The 20983-nt window shown below is 44.8% G+C and overlaps 1 protein-coding gene and 1 long non-coding RNA gene across 2 annotated transcripts; one reads left to right on the forward strand and one right to left on the reverse strand.

Annotated features, from left to right (window-relative positions):
- Window positions 1–901: 901 nt before the first annotated feature.
- Window positions 902–19609, reverse strand: LOC125543923. Its single transcript, XM_048707424.1, has 7 exons — window positions 19182–19609; window positions 13753–13950; window positions 13357–13629; window positions 4403–4505; window positions 4217–4335; window positions 3737–3913; window positions 902–1937 (listed from the first exon to the last, which is right to left on the reverse strand). Exons 1-7 carry the CDS (start codon window positions 19467–19469, stop codon window positions 1191–1193), a joined length of 1905 nt encoding a protein of 634 aa, XP_048563381.1. The 5' UTR covers window positions 19470–19609; the 3' UTR covers window positions 902–1190.
- On the forward strand, window positions 8388–13241 carry LOC125543924. The gene is made up of 2 exons (XR_007299056.1): window positions 8388–8516; window positions 8699–13241. It is a non-coding gene; the product is annotated as an uncharacterized LOC125543924 (long non-coding RNA).
- Window positions 19610–20983: the final 1374 nt, after the last annotated feature.

Below are 20983 nucleotides of genomic sequence, written 5' to 3' on the forward strand. Positions count from 1 at the left end.
CTTCATTGAGTTGTACATGGACAAACAATGATCCAAGGATTGGGAGCTCGGAAGGAGGCAAAGCAATCTGAGGAGCCATGTGACTTCAGAGATCTTTGTCTCGACTAAGATGATTGGGTGTGGAGGGTTGGCATCATTGGTGGTTTGACAATGGCCATGGACAGCAAGCTCGGTCTCTTGTGGGTGAGAGGGTCTCGATGCCTTGTAGGACGAACATTCACTAGGTCGTCCCCGACAAAGAAGATTGGCGCCTCCTGCATTGGTGTCATCAGCTAGGGCAGCCATAGCCATCGTACGTGAATCCTCGTGGCGCACGAGGGGAGGCACTACAGCCATGCTGATGCTAAGAGGATGATGCAAGATGGAAAACGAGAAGGAAACTTCTATATGAATTGCTAGCCCGTCATCTGTGTAATTTGTACACCGTGTGTTTCTTCACTGCAATCCTCTTATCATATGTATGGCATATGCCTCACGCACTATATGTATCCTTTAACACTGGTTTTTAACCGATGAACTATTGAACGGTGAATATTCAAACTATCTACTAACATGACTTGATGTGATGATACGAAGTTCATTTGACCCAGAATGAGTCATATTATTCATTTATAATTTGCCAAGAATGAATCGATGTCATATTCCCAGCGCGGCAAAGCATGCATGTTCTTCTAGTCTTAGTACCAAAACCAACGGTGATCAGGTTGACTGAGAATTAACTTGGTCGCCTGAGAATTAGCAATCCCGTAGTATTACACAAAATTATGTGGTGTTTACTTTTTTTCCTCACAAGAGGCCCCTGCCTATCACATGTGAAAAGATAGGGCCCACCCACCAAAAACAACCACCCTATGTGTCCAGATGGGACTATTACAATTTATGAGCAATGACACGACTGCAATAACCCATACACCTTGGAATTTCAAATTCCAAAAGCTGTAAGAATTTTCGAAATTCAAATTCCAAAGAGGATACATTTGTAAAACCAACAGGATAACATGACAGCAAGGGTGTTAAATGACTAATGCTAGTTTCCTTTACATTTATACATGCACTCACACAACCCTCTAAAATCTATTTGGACTGATCAGGACATCTTATATGTTGTATATATTGCAAAATAGTAGTAATAGCTAATCACATCTAAACAGAAAAGAAACTATTGTATACTTTGATGTATAAGTCAACCACTATTCTACTGTAGAATCTGCACCAGAGTTGTCATCATTGTTTGCAAACTTCTCAATCAATATTTCCATCATTTTCTTGTACATTGGCATATAATGGTCGTTGATCATGGTATTAGATAGTCGGATCTTGCTGTAAAGATGTCTCGGTGTCCCGTATAATCCAACAGTGCACTCATCAGTGACAATAGGATCATCCGGACCAGCATCTGGAGGAGGCATGGCAACCATATGCATGATTCTACCAGGGGGGTAGAATTGCTGCCTCTCGAGGCTATCTGATGAAAAGGACTGCCTATCCTCTACATTCTTTAGGACAGCACTTTCCTCCTCCATTATTTCCTTGGCAGCAGCTGCTTCTTCCTCCCGGGTTCGTGCTTCCACTTCAGCTTGCCGATCCCGGTCTTTGTCGAACTCAAACCACAACTCACCGTCAGTTATTTCTTCTTCTGTATGCTCCCTAGAAGTTTCATGCTCACTCATAAGAGCCTCTTCTTCTGTTTCCTCGTGAACTGAAATACTAGTTCCAGCATACTGCAGCTCCTCTACGACCTCTGTGACATGTTGTTCTACAACAAAGGACTCTGAATCCACTGTGGTTTTAACATGGGTTTCTGCAGTCATTTCATCCTGACTTACAGCTATTACGCCTACAGGTCGACGGCGTGCACCCATGCATGCCCATGAAGACAGCGCTGACCGACTTCTTGCAACAGCCTGTGCTACATTCTGTGCTTGTTTCATCACAACCTGCATAGAAATATTTGTCAAGAAGGTTGCAGTAACTCTGGGTTTGGGGTTTGGTGGATAAAGTATTTACATATGATTAGGCACAAGGCTATCACGGAATGCACTAAATATATTTTTTTAGGGGAAAGATTGCAATTATATTAAAAAATATATTAGGTTCATTACAACCAGAGAGCACCAGCAGTGCCAAATCTAGTGGTAGTTGACCCAGATAGACTGTCCCCCTACCACTCATCTGGGTTTGCTTAGCTAATTCATGAGCAATCTTGTTGCCATATCTCCCTATCTTCAGAAAAACAATATTAGTTCTATCCTACAGAAGCTCCCTGATCTCCATGTAACGATCTTTCCGTGCAGCTAAAGGGATCACAGAAGCCATACTGTTTGATATAACAGCACACAATCAGATTCAACTACCCATACCAAGGGCAGCCTTCAGCCCAATGGCACTTTTAGCTACAGATTTTAATGGTGTCCTTCAGCACTTTTAGCTGCTGTGTAGTTCAAGCAGTCAAGTAGCCGTATCAAACTTCACATTGTATAAGAGAGACAGTAGCAAACTAGCAAGATGCAGAAGGATCACCCTATCATGCGGAGCACCCTAGGGTCATCACCATGGCCTTGGCTCCATCGCCAAGGGGCAAATGCATCACATATACTAAGGTGAACCCTATCCTTTATGCGTGTCTTCTTGATTATCTCACGGATGGTATACTACTTGACCCTCCTACCCATTGCACCTATAGGTTTGACCCAAATGACAAGTATGCATTGGAGGAGGTCATGCACAAGAGAGCTAAGGAAGCATGGAAGCAGAGAAGAAACCGCCACGAAGTCACCAAGCGTGAAGATGGTGTCCCAGAGATACCTTGGAGCCTCCAGGCCAACCTCCAGACCAGCCTGTGCAACCTGCTGGATATCCCGGCTGGCCCTGGAGCCTTAGCCACCTGGACTACCAGCCTCGCCAACCTTCTGGTGACCCCGGACCCTGCCCCGGAGCCTACGGACTGCCCAGGACCCTCCGGCCTGCCTGCGCGCATGAGGAAAGGGCACAACGGGCCCATGTATCTTTCCCACCTACTTACCTCTTCGTGCCTAGGACTATATATACCTCCTCCTCTCTTCCATTCTAGGGTTAGCTAAGATTAGAGACTTGAGAGAGCTTACCTCATCTACCTCCCCTAATGGGATCCCTCCATCTTGGAGAACAACCTTCCATGGTTGTCAAGGCCTCCACCTTGGAGAACCCTTTGGATTATCAAGACCTCCATATCCTTTGGGTTGGAGAAGAACCATCTCTCAAGCACTACCCTTGTATCCTTTACTTCCCTTGTTGTTCTTGGATCTAGATGCACCTCACATATTGGCTTGTGATTTCAGGGTTACTTGGTGTCGATCTTGTCTAATTAGTGTTTTCTCTTGTGTTTTCTTGTGGATTTGTCCCGTGTTCTTTGTGATTTCCCTCAAATCCACCTCCAATTCGTGAAAGATCGGGCCACCCTAGGGCTTGGTCCTATATCACCCTAGGCATTGTTCCAAATATGCGCCAGTTAATCGGCATCTCGGTCAGTTAATCGCTAATTGGTGGGTAACCGACTAGCCGATTAAGTGATTTATTGGCCGATTAACTGAAAAATATCACCTGTTTATCCCTACTCAACACCTGACCGATATGGTACCAGTTACCGATATCCTGAACATTGACCCTAGGTCCTAACAAATCCCCACAACAAAACATTATGCGGTACATACTTCATCCATGAATTACAGTTTGCCAGCTTACGGTATAGGTATGTTACCAGGGTTTTGCTTGAAACAGGGCGTAGTAGTGCCCCAGCACCAGCAACCCTGGCTCTCGCACCAGAGAAAGACTGCAGGCGAGTTCCTAAAGCGGTAGCAGACCGGTAAACGGCATTCAGGAAACGCGTCTGCTGTATTTGATCCCTCAAGTCATTCAGCCATGAAGATGCCGTTACCTGGAAAAGGGAAAGGGATAAGATGGGAGGAGAATTAGACCCATTATACAGGATTTTGAAAAATGGGATCCTCACAGTGTATTCTGTCCGTGCAACAAAAAGTACAATAAATGAATTAAATTGAAGAGGTTATCGGCTTCTTTTCTTTAAAGATGAGACAGCACAAACTGAAGCTATTAACAATAGCTTAAGTTGGTGTTTAGTAGGCTGTTTGAATAAACCTGGTCCATGCCCTAGGCTTCTAAGGACGAAAATGAGGATTAACATGGGGTGAAATAGCTGATCCTAAAAAAAAGGAGCTACCTCAGAACGAAGATCATCAATAGACGCAGTTGATACTGTAGGAACCAGATCAGCACCATTAACAATCGTGGTTACAAAGTGCTTGCCTGATTCTGCTAATTCCCATGTCATGCATGAAGCTGACAACAAAAATATTACCTATTACCATCTTGCTCAGCTAAATTTAAATGTATACAGTTGACATACCTGGGGCAAATGCAACACAAGTTGTTGTGGAGAACTCTGTGTGTTCTCTTAAGATGTAAGTCAGTAATGCAGCAGTGCCACCACCCAATGAATGGCCAACAATCTAAAAAAACAACTCAGCTATTAAAACAATAACATAGTTGAGGATGTTTGAATCAAACCAAATGACATGACAATTTCCACCATCAGTACAATATACATGTCAACATGTGTGTTACCAAGCTAAGGATACAAGACTTTTTTAGGACAAGGATACAAGACTTTAATCAGCTAATGACAAGCACATCGCTAGGCTCTTCACGTGGGAGCTGTTAGAGTTATATTTATGGTGTGCTTTGGCCTTTTGCATTCTGGCCTTTGACCTCCCTCCTGTACATGTATATATGATGGCTTCAGCCTAGTGGTAATACAATGAGGCATGTTTTCCTAACATGGTATCGAGCTAGGTTCTTTTTTTCCGCAACGATTGCAACTCGTGCTAATCATCCAGCTTTTCTTCTACAATGCCGGTTCCTGTTCTCTGATCGACGCCGCTTCGATCTGGTTCCCACAGTCCGGTCGACGCTGTCGTCCTCCGGTGGTCGCCTTTCTCCAGGCCCGTCCTCAAGCGGCTCCCCGTCCAGTCGACGAAAGGCTCCCTTTCCAGATCGAGGGGAAGTGGTTGAGTCTGGCTGTTCCGATCGAGGGGGAGTAGCTGAGTCTGGCTGGTCCGCTGCTCCCTCCCAAGCCGCTGCCGCCCGGCTCCTCCAGGCCCAGGTCAGCCGACGCCCCCCGCCTCCGCCCCCCTCCTCCTCCAGGTCCAGGCCAGGCCGCCGTCACCCCGGCTCCTCCAGGCCTGGCCGCCGTTCGCCCTTTTGCTATCGTCGTCTCCTCAAGCTCGGCCGCCGGCCGCCATTGGCTCTTTAGTCAGCCACTGAAGTCCAGCGCGTTTCCGCCGCCGCCGCAGGATTCAACCGGGATTTGGCCGCCAGTGGCTCCCACGGCTTCCACGACCACTCTTCGCCCGTCCTCTGGTCGCCTGATTCCGGTGCTCTTCTGGCCTGGCTTGCCTCCGCCCGTGTGTGTTGGTGTTTCAGTTGATTGAATTGGGGATCTTCAGGTGGTCTTTGCCAATTGGATAATTTCCTAAAAAAGAAAGGAGACAACAGAGGAGCATCATGTCTTTGACGTCATCAGGCTGTCGGATGATATTCGACGGTGTTCCCTATGTTGATCTAGTCTCGCATATACGTCGCCGCTCGGTGTTGGGTGCTCGTCCATCTGTGACGTTGTCCCCTATAGCGTCTTCAGCAGGCTGTGTTGGTCACTATTTGTCGACTCTTCTCGCAGCTACTGCCTGCGGTGGTGGTGTCTGCTCTACACCGACTCCTCTCGTGGTTTCCGTGCGCAGTGATGACCGCTCTACGTCGACTCCTCTCACGGTTTTTGCGCGTGGCGGTGACTGATCTATGTCGACTCCACCAGTGGCTTTCACATGCGGCTCTACATTGACTCGTCACTCCCGGTCGACTCTACACGCGGCTTCCACGGGTGGTGGCGACTGTTCATCGTCGGCATGTGTTTCTACCTCGACCTCTTCCGTCGCGCCTCTGTCCACACGTGAGATTGAGCAGCTGCGATGTCTACTTGCTGCTTGGGATTCTTCACCGACAGGTTTTGCAGGTTCCGTGACTGACTCTTCTGGCATTGAGAAACCACCTTCTACACATTCAGGTACATCCCCATGGATTCTTGATACTGGAGTTTCTTTGCATATGACTTATGATTCTTCCACTTTGACCTCCGTTCAACCTGCCGAGTCTTTTGTTCATGTTCTTACGGTTGATGGCACTCCCCTCCCTGTAGCTAGTCAAGGCACTCTTAGCACTTCTTCATTTCATGTTCCCTCTGTCGCTCAGGTTCCTCGACTTACTATGCAGATCATATCTGGTGGTCAGATTGTTGATTCTAATTGTAGGGTCATTCTCGACTTTGACTCATGTTCTGTTCAGGATTGACGCACTGGCACTTTGCTTGGTGTTGGCCCTCGACGCCCTGATGGTCTCTGGGAGCTTGACTGGCTTCGTCTTCCCTCAGCTGCCACCGTTGCCAGTCTCGCAACCCCCGTTGTTGCATCTATCAGCTCTTTTCAGCAGTGGCGTCATCGTCTTGGCCATTTATGTGGTTCTCGCTTCTCATCTCTGGTTCATCGCGGTGTTCTGGGGTCCGTCTCTGGTAACGCTTCATTGGTTTGTCTGGGTTGTAGGCTTGGTAATCAAATTCGGCTACCGTATCCTCACAGTGAGTCAGTGTCCGAGCGCCCTTTTAATCTTGTTCACTCTGATGTTTGGGACCCGGCTCCCTTCACTTCGAAAGGGGGTCATCGCTACTATATTATCTTTATAGATGATTTTTCTCGGTACACTTGGATCTATTTCATGTCTTCTCGTAGTGAGGTCTTATCTATATACAAAAAATTTGCTGTCATGGTTCATACCCAGTTTTCCACTCCAATTTGTGTTTTTCGTGCACATTCAGCCGATGAGTATATCTCCCACGCGCTGCGAGGATTCCTTGCTGAGCAAGGTACTCTTCCTTAGTTCTCTTGCCCTGGTGCTCATGCTCAAAATGGTGTGGCTGAGCGCAAGCATCACCACCTTCTTGAGACGGCGCGTGCGATGATGATCGCCGCCTCTCTTCCACCTCACTTCTGGGCTGAGGCTGTTACCACTGCCACCTATCTCATCAACATTCAGCCATCTGCTGCTCTACAGGGTGGTATTCCTCTCGAGCGTCTTTCTGGTCGTTCTTTTGATTATTCGGCGCTTCGTTTGTTTGGTTGCGTTTGCTATGTTTTGCTTGCCCCTCGTGAACGCACCAAACTGACCGCTCAGTCTGTTGAGTGTGTCTTTCTCGGATACAGTGACGAGCATAAGGGCTATCGACGTTGGGATCATGTCGGTCGTCGGATGCGTATTTCCCGGGATGTGACCTTTGGTGAGTCTCGTCCCTTTTACCCGCGTCCATCCTCCTCGGCCTTTTCCACGGAGGACATCTCTTTTCTTATATTTCAGATACACCTCCCATTGTGCCCAATATTCCTACTTCTCGTCCCGCTGTTATAGACCCGACACCATCCACTCCTACATTTTCTTCTCCTCCCTCATTGCATGACTCTTCACCTTCATCACATATACCTTCCACTTCTTCTCCACCTTCATCACCAATACATTCCCCATCTCCACCACCAGTGATTCCACCTCTTCCCTCCTTTCCTTTCCTTTCCATTATACTCGTCGTCCACGTGTTGTGGATCAGTCTACTGATGTGCCCTCTACTTCTGGTATGTCGTCTTCCTCCTCTTAGTCGACTTATGGTCTTCGTTCTCGGCCTTGTCCGCCCCCTGACCGATATTCTCCTTCGCACTATGGCCTTTCGACTGTTCTTGAGCCGACTTCTTATCGTGATGTTCATCCTGAATGGCAGTTTGCGATGGCAGAAGAGATTGCTGCCCTTGAGCGCACCGGCACGTGGGATCTAGTTTCTCTTCCTCCTCGTGTTTGCCCCATCACTTGCAAGTGGGTCTATAAGATTAAGACTCGCTATGATGGTTCTCTTGAGCGTTATAAAGCTCGTCTTGTGGCTTGTGGCTTTCAACAGAGGCATGCTCGTGATTACGATGAGGCTTTTGCTCTTGTGGCCCATATGACCACTGTCCGCACACTTCTCGCCGTGGCCTCTGTTCGCCATTGGTCTGTGTCCCAGCTTGATGTGAAGAATGCCTTTCTAAATGGTGAGTTGCGTGAGGAGGTTTATATGCAGCCACCCCCTGGGTATTCTGTTCCTGATGGCATGGCTTGTCGTCTTTGTCGCTCTCTATGGCCTTAAGCAAGCCCCCCGTGCCTGGTTTGAGCACTTTGCCTCTGTGGTGACTGCCGCTAGTTTTTCGCCCAATGCTCATGATCCAGCATTATTTGTCCACCTTTCTGCTCGTGGTAGGACTCTTCTTCTATATGTTAATGACATGATCATCACTGGCAACGACTCTGAGTACATTGCTTTTGTCAAGGCACGTCTTAATGAGCAGTTTCTTATGTCTGATCTTGGTCCTCTTCGCTACTTTCTTGGGATTGAGGTTTCTTCTACCTTGCATTATTTGTCCACCTTTCTGCTCGTGGTAGGACTCTTCTTCTATATGTTGATGACATGATCATCACTGGTAACGACTCTGAGTACATTGCTTTTGTCAAGGCACGTCTTAATGAGCAGTTTCTTATGTCTGATCTTGGTCCTCTTCGCTACTTTCTTGGGATTGAGGTTTCTTCTACCTTTGATGGCTTCTTTATTTCCCAAGAAAAGTATATCCAGGATCTTCTCTCTCGTGCGGCTCTTAGTAATGAGCGCACTGTTGAGACTCCTATGGAGCTCAATGTTCATCTTCGTGCTTCTGATGGTGAGCCCTTGTCTGATCCGACATGTTACCGTCATCTTGTTTGGAGTCTTGTCTATCTCGCTGTCACTCGTCCGGATATCTCATATCCTGTCCATATTCTGAGTCAGTTTGTTTCTGCTCCTACTTCAGTTCACTACAGTCACCTTCTTCGTGTTCCATGATATCTTCGTGGCACGATCTCTCATCATCTTCTTTCCCCGTTCCAGCTCGCTACAGCTCCAGGCCTATTCAGATGCTACATAGGCTAGTGATCCCTCGGATCGCCGTTCACTATTTGTACTGTGTTTTTCTTGGTGGTTCTCTCATTGCGTGAAAGACAAAGAAACAGACTGCAGTTTCCCATTCGAGTGCAGAGGCTGAGTTGCGAGCTATGGCTCTATTGACAGCAGATGTGACTTGGCTATGATGGTTGCTAGAGGATTTTGGTGTTTCTAGTACTACACCAACTACTCTCTTGTCAGACATCTTGTCAGATAGTACAGGAGCTATCAGTATTGCACGGGACCCCGTGAAGCATGAGCTTACCAAGCATATTGGGGTTGATGCTTTTTTTGTGCGTGCTGGTGTCCAGGATCATGTTGTTGCTCTTCGGTATGTGCCATCTGAGTTACAATTGGCGGACTTCTTCAAGAAGGCACAGACTAGAGCGCAAAGTGGATTTTACCTCTCCAAACTCAGTGTTGTGGATCCACCATGAGTTTGAGAGGGGGGTGTTAGAGTTATATTTATGGTGTCCTTTGGCCTTTTGCATTCTGGCCTCCCTCCTGTACATATACACATGTATATATGATGGCTTCAGCCTACTGATAATACAATGAGGCATATTTTCCTAACAGGAGCAACATACTCACCAAAAGGAGGGAGACTGACCATGGTTAACTTAGTCATGTTTGCATTACCTATTACAACAGTAAACTCTTACTCCTAATTAAAGATAATTGCCATTTCTGATATACATTTTTCGGATGGGGTCATGCTTAATGCAAAAGCATGGCTGAGCCCCAGGCAGGCCCGGGGCGTGGGAAAATTCCTAGCCTATATTGTAGATTTTTTTTAGGATCCCTAGCCTATATTTTAGTGGGTATCACATTTGGCCTGGAGCGCAGCCCATTATCTTTCCCTCTGGTTGGGCCTCTAGCAGTCAGCCCTGGGCTTCGATAAATCCTTGCTACGCCATTGGCTTAATTGCTTGGATATTGTTTGTTTGCCAACCAAAAAAGCTGGCGGTGGTGAAACTATCGACAACAAAAGATTATTTAACTGGACTTTACATAAAAACTAGAGCAAATGGGCGATTTGCCACGCCGGTGGACCAATGTGGGCAGAGTGAGCCTGCTGGAGTACATGGAGGATGCAGGTTTTTCCACTGTCAATTGTCATCTAATCTATAAACACAAGGAAATGCAGAATTACGTATTATTATAATCCAAGCACTATCTAATTTCCAATGTACAGCCGAAAATCGCATGTAATATGAACCCCAATATAAGATGCCTTCCAACATTGCATTATGGAAAAAAATACTTATGTTTGTTTAATTTTCCAATAGTACTAATTTTGAAGGTCTTAGTTGCATTTCAATAGTAGTAACTAAATTGGATTAACTTTGAACATGAGTTTAGATTGGATAACCAAATGTTGGTTAATTATAAATCTAATACCACACATATGTGAGCCGAGGATAGAAAAACCAATCCTCATGTGGGTCCCAGCGCGTCTACCTCCTATCTGTTTTTGTCTCTCTTTCATCAATTTCCAGAAGCAAAACACAAGCAGGCTACCGATCCCTTGGTCTGTTTCTCAAACCCTTTTTTCCTCTACGATCCGAAATCCAACCTATTAAACCAGAATCAAGCAATGCCTGATACAGCATTTCTTTAGGCAATCTTTCAGCCCATCCAGAAAAATTCTGTCATGCATGCATAATTGGAAGAGATCAGGCAGGTGTTCCTGCATCTAACAGCATGAGGCAGAAGCCATTGCCAGATTGTCACCTCAACAGTCATACCCGCTGCTCGAGCTTGCTTCATGCTCCTAGCGTTGGACGACAAAGCAACCGTTGCCTCTGCCACCTCATGCCATCTGCCGACTGAGGCGACGACAGCAGCTTTCAGGATAGACAAACGTCACACGCTAGGATAGTCTCTGTCCAGCTTTGAGAGCGCTGTCATCTCCTTATGCAACGGCCATGGGGCCGCTCTCATGCGAGTGTGCCATCCCCATCGCTCCATGCATCATTGCACGATAGGATTAGTTCCTCAGACATGCAACCACATAACCAATGAGCCATCACCACGCCTCAGGCCTCAACTACAAGGGCTGGGGCTAGGGCTAGATGCAGGGGCATGGCCAGGCGGAGTGCCATGTGGCCTGTGGCACAGGCAACCAGCTTCGGCAACCGGTTGTCAGCAGGCAACGACAATGATTGGAGGCGAGGCAGAGAGAGAAGAGAGTCTGGAGAGTACAGAGCAGAGGCCTTTCCTCAAGGAAAGTGTGGGAGGCGACGGTGGGGTTCAATTTATAAAATAAGTACAGCATACCTTGCATAAGCTCCTACGTCAAAGAATCAAGAGATACCATAGAAACTCGGTTTCACAACCAAATAGTAGCAAAGGATTTTGGTGGGTTGCTGGGGATATGCTCTCAACTCTCAGAAAAAATTGGGAGGAAAAGAATAAGGTGGGATCTGAGGCTCTGATGCCAAATGTAACACTATAAAGGGATACAGAGTGGATCAAATTTTGATTATTACATATCCGAGCACCTTGGTACCACGCCAAGATACAGGTAATGTGAAGCACAAGTTCTTGAGGAAGAACAAAGAGGAGCAGGTAGGAGTGGTTTAGCAATAGCTAGATACAAACCAGTGGCGGATCTAGCCCAATGAGTCAGGGTGGGCCAGCAGTGAAACTATCCTTTAAAAGAAAATATTTAGATTTTTCTTGCTATGATATAAATTCATGTCTACCATCTAGCTCTGCCCCTGATACAAACTGGTCTCTCGACAACGACGACAACAGCTATTTAACATCACTGCCCTGGGGCATTCTTTAGTATTGTGCCATTGTGCTCTGCATGGGATTGGGCTTCCCGCTAGCGGCGCAAAAGAGCATGCGCTACTCTCTTCGTAGTCTTCTTATTCTGGCTTTGCTTCTTCCATTCCTTCCTTTGCTCTTCGGTCGTTAGGTTGGTCGTGACAATGCCCCTTCCTAAAGACGCAGCATGCCCCCATGCTGGTGCTGATGGATGAAGTTGATGGAGTGCATGGAGCTCTTCCCAAGTGAAGACATGACGCACCCTCGCCAGTGAAGGCCAAGGTCACCGCGACATCGCTGACGAACCTCAGCCATCCATGAGCCGTCCCTCCACACGCGCACAAGTTCGGCGACAGTCCTCGCCGCCCCCTACGCGCCCTTGCTATAGAGCCGGCCGGCAACCACAGTTACAGCCTGAGCGTCAGGGCACTCCCTGACACCCCCCCCCCCCTCCTCCCCCACGTGTTCGCTGCATCTGCCTCATCTCATTGCACCGAGTCCAGCAACGACCGTTCCCTCCTTGCCTTCGCCGTCTCTGCCCCGTCCACGCAACCCGGTGGCGTCGCGCAAGCACCCTGCTCTCTGCTCCCCGCTGCAGCATCTCCTCACCGGCGTCGGCATCCCTAACACTGGGGCTCTATCTCAAAACTCAAGGCTAGGGACGAACACCGGTGTAATCATTTTATTTTCCCACAACACAATTTATAATGTGATAAAGTAGATGGATGAATCTTTTCTTGGACATGAACAGAGTGAGGGCAGCTGAAACTTGATTTAGATAAGTTGGACCACAAAGTTTTTGATATGCTTGAATTAGGTATAAAACATGATGGCGCTAACAATTTTTTCTTGGGGAATCTGTATATTAATTCCGAACAGAATGTTCAATGTGTGCAGTTCCCGAACAACTGGTTGATGGTTAGAAGTTGGATAAGTTGATGGAGAGATGATTGGCTTATCAAGGTACATTAACATAGCGCAAATTTAAATTTGTTTGTAATTTTCTTTTTGGGTAGCAGGGCTGGGTTTTATTACATTCACTTTTCAGTTTATTTTGAGATGCTTAGGCTACTGAGCTTTGCCACTTTTATGTAAATTAATTTCTTAATTGATATATTCGAACATGGATGTTCCCTACTGTTCTTACTAAAATAACAATACAACCAGGCATGTAGGATTAGAGCTTTGCTACTCTTTACTAGTGCCAAATGTGTAGCCATCTTATACACAAAACAGAGGCCTGGGATCGCCAGAATCATGTTGATTTGCATGGTAATATGGATATGGAATTATGTATGACAGTATTTTGATTTTGGAGTCTTTTGTTGCCAGCATACAGACCCACGGTAAATTGACTTGTTTGTTATAGAAGTAATTAAAAATATCATGACGAGAAATAATCTTAAAGAGCAAATAAGATTCCCAGGTAAGATCAAACTAAGTATGAAAAAGTTCTGAAACCATAACCAAAAGTAAGAAGTGTCCACCTTTATTTGGTACTCTGGGCACTGAGTGACGGCTTGAAGGAGGCATGGTGTTATACCTCTTGCAATCCAGCGTGCTGCTGCAACCATCCCACAGTGTGCATACCCTAAGACTAACTTGCTGATACCACCCTCATCTAATACTGAGTGGTGAAATGGTACTACAGCACCAGTAACAGCAGTTAGTGTGTCTTTCATGCTATGAGTGCCTCGTATCAAAACAAGAAAGGATTTTGTGCACTCATCACGCAGAATTGTATGAGCTGGCTTTAAAATCTGTAGGAGTAGGAGTCAAGTCAGATTGGAGAAAATAAGGAAGAAATTATGTTCCCATAACCACTACTCCCTATGCCCTTAATAAATGGACAGAACAATAAAATGCTACCAGCACTTACTCACCCCCGCTTTAGGTTCCTCAATGAGAACATCCACTTGTGAAAATCCAGCCAATTCTAGGAAAACTGGGAATGATTTCTTAGAGAAAAGAAAGCATAAATCAATTAGCCGTCGTAGAACAATCAACTCTTCCATGACTTCAGGTCCTTTAAGTTCAATGCAATTGCTTCCAGCATATACACCGGCGACATGTAGATTGCCCTGAAAAGTAACGCCAAGATTACAATGAAACATTTGTTGTACACACTACAAAGGCATGTACAATCTACCAGATAAAATTGCACTCGAGAGTAACTGAGAGAAAGTGCCTGTGCATGAAATAGAATAGTACCATAAGTTCAAACTTACTTTATTGAGTACTTGAGTTATGTGAATAGCATAACTGCTTCACATCCCTCAAATGAAAGGTTACCATAACCATTTTGCGAGTATTCTCAAGAAAGGAAACCCATCTTATCTTCAGAAAACTATTCATATGAAATCTTTTATTTCTTACAATGTTGTGCGGTCATTTACTAACTAAGCACTATTATTAACTTCAAGTATCTAATCCTGTAGCTAAGGATCTGACCCGTATGCATCGAAGCCCAACCAAGAAAGCCCATGTGATTTATGCTGACTGAGGTCAAGGTTGGCTCTTTTGGTTTTCAGTTTAGTTGCTTACGATGACTAGCGCGGCATGTTGCTCAGAAGCTCAGATCGTAGACCAATCGATTTTATTCCCTCCCCCTCGTTTGTCCATGGCAAAACCATAGCAGGATCAATCGACTCTTCGCAAGGCGCAAGGACCAAGGAGACATGGACAATTGCTCAGCACCGTCATGCTATAGTACTAGCCCCAGGCCACTTTTGTCTGATCTACAGATCCTGATGTGTCGTGACCAAACACTAGATAAAAGGCAAGTCTTACACATCTTGACACTAGTGGCTAGTACTTCTTTTGATGAATTAAAATCTACTATAGTCTGGTTAATTAGTAATCCAACGATGATTAATTGTGCCAAACTAGATGGATTAATTTTGTTCATTGAGTATAGTCTTTACTACTATTAAAAGCGCGAGTTTAGTGAATCCAATAAATCTTGTCCATCCATCCACCAAAAATAACGACCCAGATCCTTCCGATGATGTGGTGATGAGGTGATGTATCAATCAGTCATAACACCTAATTAGGAAACACCACCATAATTAGGAAATTTTGAAAACAGGCATGGGATCCCCAAACGCCTCCTCCCAACAACTCACACGAGCCGCATGCGCTCGTGCCCACCGGCGCCCCGTCGTGCTCGCGGCCCCTGTTGTGCCCGCCTGCAACCACCGGGGTACCGCCGCCTTCTACTCCTCTTCCGCTCCTGCCTGTACCCCAACGGACTCGAGGCCTCAGTCGCGCCCGCTGGCGTCCTGCCACGACTGCTCCCGCCACCTTTGTGGCCTCTGCGGCTCTGCCGCTGAAGCAGCACAAGGTTGTGGAGGAACAAGTCCGCCTTGCTGCTACAAAGTGTACAGCACAAGTGTTGAAGGAACTACTTCAACGTGTTGCGCTAGATATCACTCTAGAGGCGAGTGTAGGCCAATATGGCAGCAGGAGTTCAACCCAAAACTCTTAGAGCAGAAGATCTACTCCAAGATCTCAAATAAGAACACCAAGTTCTATTATAGGTAGTGGGGGTACATAGTCTGGTCACAAACTAGAGGTGAGGACCTCTCTTTATAGGCTACATGAAGCATTCACATCTAACTTCAACTTATAGCTAGAACACTCTAGAAAACATTACTTAAGATACAATATTCCACTCATAGCTAGAAGACTCTAGAAAACAGTAGCTAAAGCTAAGAAAACAAGCAAATACTATACTGGGGTAGAAGTATCTAGTAGTCAAATGGATTTACTTCTGTTTTTATTTTTATTTTTCTTCTCTCTATTGTTCCTCATCAGCCGCTCCAGCCAGCACCCTGACACGCTCACCGCCTCTGGGTGGCCGCACGCCAGCGTCCCGCCAAACTTTTGTCCCAGGTTACGGAATGCACTCAGTCTCAGTTTATACCTATATATGATCTTATGATTATGATTATTCTGTTCCCTTTCTCATATATATTTTGCTTTCTAAATTCCTGGTGAATTTGTACGATTTTATAGCTAGAGCACTCATGAAGGATAAAGAAAGATTAAAAGGGCAGCCCGGTGCACGTAGCTCATGAAGGATAAACAAAGATCGATTCATATAAACATATATTCAACCTAAACATCTCTGTACAGATTGATTCTTTCTCTTGCTTCTGTTAAAACGTCAGTGGTAGTATGCACCAAATGATTTATACCGTATTTCGATATTGAATCTGACAAATTAGGAATCCATGTCCTTGCCCTGCCGTGAGGATTCTACGAATTTTTTAAGTTTCTTGCATATATGTAGTATGGGATGGCTGTTTTGGTTGTAAGAACAATTGTTATGCAGGTTTATCTACACTCTTCTCCGCCTGGGAATCATTATGTGCTTGCTGACTTGCTCTGCTCATATTGCCGCCAAAACTGTGAGCGCTCCCTACTTGTCTTGTGTATTAATTAAAAGCATCTAATTATGGAGTTGCAACATGGCAGCTAGCTGCTACTGGTTTATCAAAATTCCTCAAAGCCTTTCATGTTATTACAAGAAAGCCAAAGCTTTCATTTTCTAGATATGTCCAGTTTAAATATGAACGATATTTTAAGAAAGGAAATTGTAGTAAGTTTTGAAACAGAATTGTTAGCTCCTAATAATAGTTTACTGAATCCACCAAGTCCCAGTTAGATTCTTCGAACTCTATGACCTTAGATGTATTGTAACCTGGTGATAAGGACTATTTTGTCTCTACTTGAAATGAGCATATGATTGTCGTATTTTTCTTGCTATACCAGAAGCTGCAATCACTGCTGATGTACTTCAGAATAGCAACTGTGATGAGGTATAGAGCACTTCAGTTGCTATACTTTCTTATTTCCCATTTATCTGCTATTTGACTTGTGATGGTTTGATAATTGTCGGACCTTCAGGATTTCCCAGATGATCAGCTAGGAAATTTGACGAATTCAAGCAGTTTGCGAATCCATCAAATTTTGAGATCTGAATGGGTAGGCCTCTCGGTGCTGGCTGCTCAGGTGAGAGATTATGTGCATTGTAACTCAATTATTATTTCTTTTGCCTCTCACGCTTGCAACCAAACAACTGTGTCATTATATTCCCTAAAAGAAACTCTGTAAATGTACTTCGATATGCTTGAAATTAGACACCGTTGTACTGTGTAAAATTCTATTGTGTGATAGTTTTGCAAAGGTAATTTTTTTAGAGAATAAGCTTAACAGCCCTGACTTTATAGAAAGCTTAATTTTAATGCTGGGTAGACCAGCTACATCGCTCAACTTCTGTATGTTCCGTAATTAATCCAGAGTAAGAAGCTTGGAAAGTTGGAAGGCTATCTGCCTGAACAAAATACTACTAGTGAAGCTTTTCCTCCTGTCGATGCTCTGAGAGATCAAAGAAAAAAATGGCACATTAAAGTACTATGGGGTAAACATTTAGCCAAATGCAAATCAGAGTGCACCTTAATGTTGCTGATTTAGAGCTGCAATATTGTTGACATCTTGGACATAGGATGAAGGGTTTCTTTCATTTTTACCCTTTAATAATGTTAGAAGAAAAAACTCATCGAGCCTTAATCATCATCTGACCACTTAACCATCATTTCTTACCGCATTATTACCGCATTATGAACTTGTTGCTACGTACAATGGACCCAGATGACCCTAATCCCAACCCTGTTGCTGATCATTTTTCCTAGTTCTGTCCTTGCAGCAATGGACAAAAGCATTGGGTTCCTTTAGCTGATTCAAGACTTCTATTTCTCAGAAAGTTAGGGATGACGAGGGCTACAATACAAGTGAACTACAAGTTTGGGATGTTCTGGAATTCTACTTCTCATAAAGTTTTTCTGATGTACAATTTGGTTTTCGTAACATAATGGGTTTTACAAATGATGTCAGTACTTCCTCTCATGATTTTATGAATATTGTTGACTTTTTTTTGCAGGGAGAATATTGTTGACTTGGTAGAGCGGCATGTGGCACTCCTGTCTCTCAATGAGACAGAGGAACCAAATAATGCAACCAATAAGGTTCCAGTCGGTCACAGTACAATGGACCCTGATACACATCCTTGTACCTTTTAGAGCAACTATAAAGTGGGTTATAAGCCCGCTTACATGACACTTTTGCTTATGTGGAGAAGAGATAAGGAAAAAAGGGAAGGAGTGGGCGCTCATGCAAGAGCCAATATCTAACCTTATAGACAGCCCTATTATATGAGTAATTAATCGTGCTAGCTCTTCATGACATGGCTCCTTAGAAAATATACCAAACGAGCTCCATATAAAAGAAAATCTATGGATCTACATCCACCAATAATCCTATAAAACACCATTGAATCAATGTAGCCCTAGCCAAATCTAGTTATGTACTCCCTCCGTAAACTAATATAAGAGCGTTTAGATCACTAAACGCACTACTTTAGTGATCTAAACGCTCTTATATTAGTTTACGGAGGAAGTAGTAACCAACAGTGCACATGATGCAAAATCCGTTCTTGTAAGAGACACCACATGTTGGTAGGCTAAACAAATTGTGCATTATCACATTGCATGCAAATTTTAAAAGTTGCATTTTTATTGGTGTGCTTAATTTGGTTGACATGTGTGTTTCACATGCACAATTACTAGTGCATATAAGAGAACATATTAATTTGCTGATTAGATGTGTATTTTTACAAAAAAAAATATGCTTAAGGATGAAAGGGTAATGCATTGATATTTTGTCATGGGGTTCATCCTTCTTTTCAACAACAAAATATCTTTTGCAGGATCTTTATCATCTTCGCCCCCTTCATGTTTGAATCCTGGCTCCACCCCTGGCTTGATAGAGCGCAAGAATAATTATCGGATGCTTGGACTTGGCAGAGAAAAGTACTCACCACTTCACCCGCAAAACAGAACCATTTACACCGTCTTAATACAGTCCTCGAGTGCATTACACTATACCAAGTCATCACCACTAGGGCATGATACAAAGAGAACCCACCGTCTCCAAATCTCCAAAGTTGCGATTTTTATTGCGAGTGCAAAGCAATCAGCATAGAAATCACCCCAAGTCTCTACTACGGATAAATTGCTTTGGAGTCGAAGGGGCAAATCTGCCACTGATCAATCGCTAGAAGCCTCTATCCAAATCAAAATCTTACCAACAACGCAGCACGCAACGTTGGAGATGCAATTCGAGCGAAAGGAAACCTCATTACAGATCCAAAACACAAGCTCGCGGTCGCATTAAAAAACTTAGCCGCGGCATTCCTATTGGGACCGGAGCAAGCAAGCCGGTGGCTGGTTAGCGAGGAGGGCTGTCTGACCTGGCGACGCATGAGGTACTTGATCCCGAAGGCGAGGTCCCCGATGGGCCACTTCCCGAGCGTCTCCGAGTAGGTGAATCGCAGCGTCTCGGCGAGCGTACCCACCGCCTCCATCCATGTCGCAGGCGGCTGCGATGGCTGCCGCGCCGCGCGTCCCCTCCGCCTTTTCCCTCCTCCGCCCCCGCCGGAGCTACCGGCGGCCTCCTCGTGATTCGCCAGCCTCCGGCTCAGCACGAAGTAGAGCAACATGGCCGCGCCCAACGCCGTGGCCATCGTCGCCGTCCCCATGGCGACGGATCCCAACGCGGCGAGGGGGCTTTCCGTCACCCCGGGATCTTTATTCGCTAGGGGCTAACGTGCAAATATTTCTTTCCAGTTTTCTTCCCCGCCTTGCGGGATGATGAATTGACGATGGTTGGTTTGGTTTGGTTGTTTTTCTCACTTTTGTTTATGGGCAACGCTGCGCATCGCCGGTTAAAAGATGTGTCGCCTCACGAGCCATTGAATTTGACCTAAGATAATGGCCACATTCAACTGTCAACTTTGTAGTAATACGGATGATGTGTTCGAACATTTGCAACAGAGTTTATGTTGTAAAACTTTTGCAATATAGGTATATTTGCAGTTTTTATTTGCAATAGAACTAGTGTTGCCGTTTTTTTTTGGTCTTCAACTTTATATAGGGGTTATGGAAAAGATTTTTGCAACATCAATAATGTTACAGCGTAACATCCCAAATTTTTAATTTGGAATGTTATATATTAGATCATCATTGCATATCATATTTTATTTTTGCATTTTGGTTGATCCTAGAAATTCTAGCAACTCAATGATCCACGGAGAGAGTTGGAGATTTCGTTATTTTCATATTTGAGTTTTCTCAAATTTTGAGAATAATATCATTTGATTTTAATTATTTTATTATCAATTATTTTTATTACAAAAATATGAGAGAGGGAATAAAATGACTATCCCAAAATAAAGAAATATTAAGGATTTAATAATAAAATCAAATAAGATTTTATTTCGGAGTTTTTCGGTGTTTTATTTGAATTTAGAAAAAATGTGTGTTTTTTAAAATTGTATTTAGGCCCCAAATAAATGTTCACCTTGTGAGGCTTGATTTTAGAAGCCCGTGAAAATTTATTTCGGAATTTTTGGAGTCCGTTTAGTATTTCTTTTTATTTTTCTTCTGCGCGTAAAAAAAACGAACCAACCTACGGGTCGTGTCCGACTAGGACTCCGGCCCGGCTAGCCTTTATAAGCCGGGGAGACCCAGCCCCAGCCGAAACCCTAAGCCGCCCAGCCCCAGCGCCTGCTGCCGCCAGCGCCATCGCCGCCGTCGCGTCGCCGCCGCCGTCCCGCCGCGCCGCCGGCCGCCGCCGCACACCGCCCGAGGTTCGCCGCCTCGTTTTCCGCGCCGGTTTTTTTAGTTTTTTCGAAAAATCGTCGGTTTTTCGTCGGTTTTTCGTCGATTTTTTTAGATTCGGTTTTTTAAATAGATCAGTTTTTTCAGTTTATTTAAATAACGAGCGTTCGTCCGTTCGTTCGTTCTAGCGAACGTTCGTCGTTTTTTTCTTTTTCTCAGATTTAATCCGCGATTTTTCTGATCGCGATTCCTGATCCGATTTTCGTTTTAGTATAACTTTTCGCTCGTTTATCGGAATCAGACGATTCAAGCGCCTGGACTTTCGTCTCGAAACCCTCTATCTGTTTAACCAACTTAAACAAGATTTTGCTACTGTAAAAATTGTCCTAGATCCAGATTAGTAGAACGAAGTTGTTTTCTTTCGCCGTTTGAC

This window comes from Triticum urartu, chromosome 3 (assembly GCF_003073215.2).
Source record: "Triticum urartu cultivar G1812 chromosome 3, Tu2.1, whole genome shotgun sequence".
NCBI lineage: Eukaryota > Viridiplantae > Streptophyta > Magnoliopsida > Poales > Poaceae > Triticum > Triticum urartu.